The sequence below is a fragment of the Sceloporus occidentalis genome, unplaced genomic scaffold, assembly GCF_023333645.1.
Source record: "Sceloporus occidentalis isolate IW3139 unplaced genomic scaffold, rSceOcc1.0.p SCAF_336, whole genome shotgun sequence".
Lineage (NCBI taxonomy): Eukaryota > Metazoa > Chordata > Lepidosauria > Squamata > Phrynosomatidae > Sceloporus > Sceloporus occidentalis.
The window spans coordinates 347,712-354,528 of NW_028317316.1; the positions used below are offsets into that span (position 1 = coordinate 347,712).

General features: G+C 41.6%; 1 protein-coding gene across 1 annotated transcript; it reads right to left on the reverse strand.

Annotated features, from left to right (window-relative positions):
• Positions 1–31: 31 nt before the first annotated feature.
• LOC149274324 (tRNA dimethylallyltransferase-like) lies at positions 32–6,361 on the reverse strand. The gene is made up of 11 exons (XM_089505647.1): positions 6,227–6,361; positions 5,974–6,114; positions 5,369–5,467; positions 5,115–5,290; positions 3,483–3,622; positions 3,234–3,345; positions 2,729–2,841; positions 2,434–2,511; positions 725–834; positions 457–571; positions 32–315 (listed from the first exon to the last, which is right to left on the reverse strand). Exons 1-11 carry the CDS (start codon positions 6,359–6,361, stop codon positions 32–34), a joined length of 1,503 nt encoding a protein of 500 aa, XP_089361773.1.
• Between the last annotated feature and the right edge of the window lie 456 nt (positions 6,362–6,817).

Consider the following 6,817-nt stretch of genomic DNA (forward strand, 5'->3'; position numbering starts at 1 on the left):
AAGGTTTCCTCAACAGTTGCAGCTTGCTTCATCATCTGCATGCATCTTCCGCACTCATCACATCCTCGGTACTCTGCTGTAACGGCTTACGTTTATTATTTAGCGGCAAATCCTGTACACTGTCAAGGTCACGGGTGCAAAGTTGTTCTTGTAACTCTTTGACTGCACCTTCTTTATCAGCAGTACATGCCAACTCATTGCTCGTGAGCTCTGTGCCAAACTGCTCCCTTTCTTTATCATTTCCTGGATTACATGCTGCTTCCAGTTTCCTTCTCTTTTTCACATGATGAAGATGCGATTTTGATTTTGTGTGAGCTGTGCCAAGACAAAAAGGAACAGTGTCAACACATAAAAAGTACGCAGAAGATTAAAGGTTTTTGGGGGTTTTTTTTTAATGGGAGTGCAGTTATATCGTCAATGCAGGAAAGTCCTGTAAAAACCTTAGCGCACAGTTACCTGCCCACTCTCTATCACCAATGATGACTCTGTCACACAGATCACACAGGTGTCTGCTTCTCTTGTTTTCATCATCAGATTCCATCTGCAGAGGTTGAATGGCCGGGGTCTGTCCCTAAAAGGGAAATATTATATATTTCATAGATAAACTGCCGGCAGTAATACCCTGGTGCTGATGCAGTCATGACTGTATGAGAAAAAATTAAGATGCATTGATGGCCAGGCTAAAGACAATCTATAAAATGGTAGTATTGTAAACCTGACAAACCTGCTTGAAGCTGCCGACAATCTGTAGAGCTGGAGACAGAACATGCTCATCCCAGGAAGAAATATCAGAAACCTCCAGGCCAAAGACATGGGGCACGTTAGGTCCAGGGCCTACGGCACAGAGAAGACACAAATGGTCCAAGTTACTAGAATGATAAAGACGGGTTAATCCGAGCATCGATTTACTCGGCTCTGACTCTGTGTGCTGAAAATGATTAGATGTGATTGATTCATCGTATGGCTTTGTAACTAGAGCTTTTGTCACAATACTTGGATTTCCTAAACAAATACTCTTTATGGGCCTTTTCTTTAGACGCACAGACCGGTTACAGCGAGCGACAAGATAGCAGGACATGCTTTCCACCTGCTGTTCCTTTACAGCAGCAGTTGAAGCAGGCTGAGCACCTGTCAGCTCAACATTCGAGTCCCAGCTGCTGATGTTGGCAACTGTCCAGGAGAAGAAAGGATTGCAGGAGGAATTTGTCTGTATTACCAACCAACTATACTATATAGTACTAGGTGCAGGGTAAGCATTATGTATGGACAGCAAACATAAAGGTGTAAAAGGAGCAAGTATGACGACTATATAGCAATTCTTCATTATGAACAGTATTCATATAACGCTTTAAGCCCTAGTGTTATTTTTCTCTAATGGTATTAACCTTTTTTGCCATGTGAAATAACTGAATTTTCACCTATATATTTCTTTCCCTGATTTAACCCTTTAAGTGTCAGGCCACGTTTCCTCTTGGGAGACCGGGACAGTTTTCATAGTTTTTCCATAATTAGATTTTGGTGACGATATGAACAGCTTACACATTGCATTCATAGGGAAACCGGTACCTCCAATCACATGCTATCATAATAAACAATAAAAAATACCCTATTTTCCCATAAAGTAAATAATTCATGGGGAAATACAACAAAGTTCCCACCCGCCTTTGTAAATGTATCCAGTGGATGTGGTTGTACATACATGCAGATTTCACAGACAGTACACAATATATATGACAATTTAGGCACATATAGTAAAGGCGTAAGTAAATATATTTATATATATTCATTTTTACCATTATTTTGAGTGGACAAAAGTGACAATTCCTGATCCCTGTGTGGTAGCAGGGATTAAGATGTTTTACCACCTAGTTGGTCTCACAACAGATCATACAGCAGAACGTTGGCACTTTAATCACTCGTGTAGCAAGCTGTCATATTAGGATGCTGGCTCCATGGACCGACCACTGCTCGTATTATTTTTGTTTGTTTGTTTAGTGGAGCGGCTGATCCATCTTTGACTCTGTAAGAGGAAAGCCAGCATGCCTAATGTTAAATTCAAGGCTTTCGTCCTTAACTGAAGTCTAACAGAGGCAAGATGGCTGCTGACCAGCTTAAGAGCCCATCAGCAGCCATCCCTGCACTACAGAAACGGTTTCTGGGGTATAATGCTGGTTCTGATTTCAATAAGCCCATCAACCTGCAGTAATTGCCTCCCTCCTACCTGAAAAGAATCAATTGAATTCAGTTAAAACGTGAAACATTAGGTGTCCATTGCAAGCCCTACAGTTAAACATCACTAGTATAAAATCAAAGGAAATGCTTATTGTGGTGGAAATAACTGGCAAAGAAGAAAAGGGGCAGTTGATCAGGATGCCAGAGATAAAACATGGAAAAATAGTGTCTTTATCATTCAAGGCACACACGATAACTTACGTTTTAGGAATCTGTTCCGCACCCACTTATTTTGCTTTCGGGCATATTTCTGTGTTCTTTGTTTCAGTGCCTCAATGCCTGGAAAACAATTTGACACACAGAGACAATGAAAGACTCATTTTTTTGATAATGGAAACTGGTGGGTTTTATGTACAAAGAGCAATCAGCATTAACATCCCATCAGGAAGCTATACTGACCATATTAAAACAGCTCTATATACATAGCCCCAATGTCTCTTTTTGGTACGGACCTATCATAAAAGTCTTCAAATCCCATCCCAAGTCTAGGACTCACCTCTCTGCAGCAGAAGTTCCCTTCTATGTGGCTCACAGTCGTCTTCAGTTATCAGGTACTCGTGGAACTCCTTAAAGCCAATTGACTGAAAAATTCCATGCTGGTAATCCTGTCTAGGGAATAATAATAATATTAGTAAGTATTGGACACAGACACCTGGCACCCCAAATCTCTTCAAATAAAAGATCTGTGATTTTGAACTTGACACCCTAGCACCCACCCCTTAAATAAGAAACAGACAGGTAAGAACCATTTGGGGCATCAAGTCTAAATTTTTCATTGCCAAGCCCATGTTTATTTCAATTCCCTTACTGTATTATTACCACTTTTGATGGGAGGCTGTCCCACATATCTACTGTCCTCCCAGTAAAATAAAACTTCCTTACATTACATCTAAGACTCTGACACTCTTGTTCTACCATTTCTCTTCCTTAGAAAAAGGAAACCATGAGACAAAGAACCCACACTGCTTATATTTATACAAACTTCTGTTTTTCAATCTCACCCAGACTGGGAGATGAGCTTCTCATTGTATCGTTTGTGAAAATCCTTTAATTCTTCAATCAGGCCAAGACGTAGCATCTCATCCACTCTGGAGCTCAGTCTGGAATCCAGAACTATGACACAAAGGGAAATGTTATGTGAATGTAGTATACACAACACACAGATCTGCTAGATACAAAACGATATCTATTAATACCATACCACAAATGGTACATTTTATCATCCGAGCACAGACAAAACGTTTGCCCACCTTCCTGGTCGGCATGCAGCCACAGGATGCATGGGTTGGGATACCTCAATGCTCCCCCCAATGGACTTCCTCCTTCCTCTTGCTGTCTCCTGAGATGCTCTGAGTGTGGGATGCCAGATTCCTCAAACACTTGGAGGCTCCTGTGTGACACAAACATTATCACTGGACCAGCATGCGGCGCTGTGTGCAAGACTGCTCACCCCCCTATTACCAGAGATAGGGTGTGGACTTATCTCCCAGAAGCCCTAGGGAAGGGAGAGGCAAAAACTACACACATTTCCTAAATGGGCTACAAGCGAGTCCCTGCTTGCTAGAAAGTATGTAACCAGACTGGCTATTCAACTAAAACACTTACAACACAAAGAAGGAAGTATAAAATCAGGCAGGCAAGTGCAAATAACACACAAAAAAAAACACATAAAGGATTGTAACTTGGCGAGTGTGCCAACAGATTAACTTTCACTAAGAAAGTTACGTAACCAGGAAACGATTACACTGCATTTCTTGGTCACATACGAACTAGCGTTATATTAAAACATAAAAGGATGTCTCTAATAAAAAAATAAGTGTATTAATACTGAGGCCTAACAGTTCTTTCTGGAACTTAATTTGTATTAAAAGACTTATAAAGCCACAAAGTTTCATTTATTAAAAAGTGACTCTGAAGCAGGACTGTGATATGTAATATTTCTTTAGAAAAGAAAAAAAAGATATACACACACACACACAGAACCCATATTCGACTAGGAACAGACATAGGCAATACACGAGTGGGATTCGGAAGATTAATTGTAGAAGAACCTCTTCCCTTGAAAGAAATCATCACTGGATGAATACAAGCTCCCGCCTCAACCTCCTAAAATATTGTAACCTTGCAAAGAAGGAGGCCCTCATCTCCATCCATAAGAGTATGTCTTGTGTGTGTTCATGTTTGACAGGTTTGGTTATTGCTAATTTTAACTAAAATGCTAAATCTAGCATTCTGTAAATAAAATGTAATAATGGCACAGTAAACAAATATACTGTAAGTATGTGTTATAGTCTGACATGGCATACACTACAAAAATAAAATACAGTGTTACATATCTTCTTAATGCATAGGAAGTTCTAGTAAGGCAGCTATGCAGTATTTGGGCTAATATGGTAATTTTGGATAAATAGATGTTTGTATATATTTAATTAAAGTGTAAACAATTACAGCTAGATTTCCACTGACCACTAGCAGACGAAGAAAACCAAATCACTTTGAAGACGTACATCACACAACATTAGCATTTCATAGTATACTTTAACACAAGTGTTTGTGATTGTATTATATTTAATATTTACTTACAACTCGGTTTAGTGTATAAAAAAAACCTGTGCAAATATTTCCTTTCACTTCCTGTCTGCTGAGTATTTTTCTTTTTTGCACAGTTGGTGGAAAGAACAGGAAATAGGACAACTGTTAGCTCAACAGGCAACGTGAAACCTGTTGTTATTAGAACAGGCTTTGTGGCACTGTACTCATTACCATTAAGTGGCACGCTTTAATAGAACAGGGGTAAAAAGGAATTAAGAAATAGACATTATCCCAAAAATATGAAGGAAACAGCCCAGTGACCTCCCACTAACCCCAGTAACGGTGCCCACCTCGCCACTTTCCGTTTGTCATGCGGGTGTAATTTAGAAGCCCTCTCTGGGTCAACATTTTGCAGACGTTCGTGAAGCTCATGGCTGTCAAGCTGCTCTAACTCTTCCTTTCTGTCCGGCGGAGTGTGGCTCTTCTCTGCCACGTCACTGGGTTTCTTTGGGCCGGTGGCCGATACCTGCGGTTCCCGTACATTGAACCAATCAGAAACGCAAGCCGTGGGGAGAATTAGGCAAGTGAAAGCATAGGAAAGAACCAATGTACTTACCAATACCTTCCACAGCAGGGATTCTATATAATAATTGGTTCCTCCCACAACAATCGGGATCTTATCTCGGGAAAATATATCTTCGATGTGCACAGTTAAGGGCAGAGCAAGAATACACGTTGTTTTGGGTTGGCAAAGAGGCTACGCAGTTAAAGAACCATTAGAATCTTCCAAAAAGAATGTATACGGATCCAGATAAAACATCTAAACACCCTTAATCGCTTTGACCATGGGGCTGCAGAGAGAGCTCAGAATTTCAGGGCACAATCTCAGAATTTCTTGTGCCCTCACACTTTCTAAATGATATTAAAAAAAAATGAAATACATACATTCCAAAAGTTATAACATACAGAATGACGGCAGCAAGGAGGCTGCTTTCAGAAAAGAATAGCCTCGGGTCATCACAAAGTAAACCGTCATTTCGCCTAAAGATCTACCCATTTCCAGTGGACAGGTGTTTATTCTAAGGGAACAGCATCCAGATGATGTGCAGGAGTGGTCCTCCGGTGAAGGTGGTACCACAAACACCTGAGCGTGGCCTGGCTAAGGGTTATCAGAGTTACAGTCCCACTGATGGAATCAGAAAAGGATATCAGGGAAACCGCCTTGTTGCGGAAGTCCACCACGGTGTAATTGGTGACCAAGGGGTCCACGAAGCTGATCATGTGATGTGTACACAGGCGCTGCTCCTCCGCGGTCACCTTGTTAGTGATGATGTCCAGCCCCTCATACACCTTTAACAGCAACAGAAGAACAACGCTGCATGTAAGTTCGCGTGGGTGAGGACACTCGTGTCTGCCAGCCGCACTGTACTGCGAACCCCACTCTAAGCCCCAGTCCTGTCACCTGCATGGAGTCAGCGCTAATTATCTCCCCTCCGAGCACACGTCCCAGCTGGATCGCCAGTTTTGATTTCCCGGTCCCTGTAGCTCCGAGAATCACTACGAGAGGTAAGCGGCGACCTAGGCTGTGCGCCGCCATGTTTACTACGTCATCGGTTGCCAAGGAGAAGCGGCCGTAAGTGAATGGCGCCAACGCGCTGTAATGAATGACAGAAACACAATGAGAATAGACCTGGTGCATAGCTGGTCTTATCACTATAGAACAAATGGAATATTCCAGTCAGCATGAACTTTCCATGCACGTTATATGTAAACCATGGGGAAACATACTAAATACCCTCATGTTACCCTCCCCTGTCGTTAAATTGCTGGTTTATGTCGAATGGTTCAGGGGTTCTTTGTAAGGCTGAGGTGGAGAGAAGAGAGGGAACTTCAGGACAGGAAGTTTACAGGATATAAAACAATTAATAATAATAATAATAAAATTGCTGATCTCTGCTCCTATGGTGATCATGGGGGGGGGGGATACTGTAGTGCAATGAGCTGTTGATGAGTCTTCAGCCAGAATTATTGTTTTTTGAAGGGGGCTGTTTTT

What these genes read in the sequence shown, in the direction of transcription:
- LOC149274324 (XM_089505647.1), bottom strand. Translation starts at nt 6,361, where the DNA reads ATGGCGGCGCACAGCCTAGGTCGCCGCTTACCTCTCGTAGTGATTCTC. An exon ending in GCTGCATGCCGACCAGGAAG is followed by an intron (nt 3,346 to 3,482) that starts GTGGGCAAACGT and finishes TTTGTGTCATAG; the next exon opens with TTCTGGATTCCAGACTGAGC. An exon ending in GCGGAACAGATTCCTAAAAC is followed by an intron (nt 835 to 2,433) that starts GTAAGTTATCGT and finishes TCTGTGCCGTAG; the next exon opens with GCCCTGGACCTAACGTGCCC.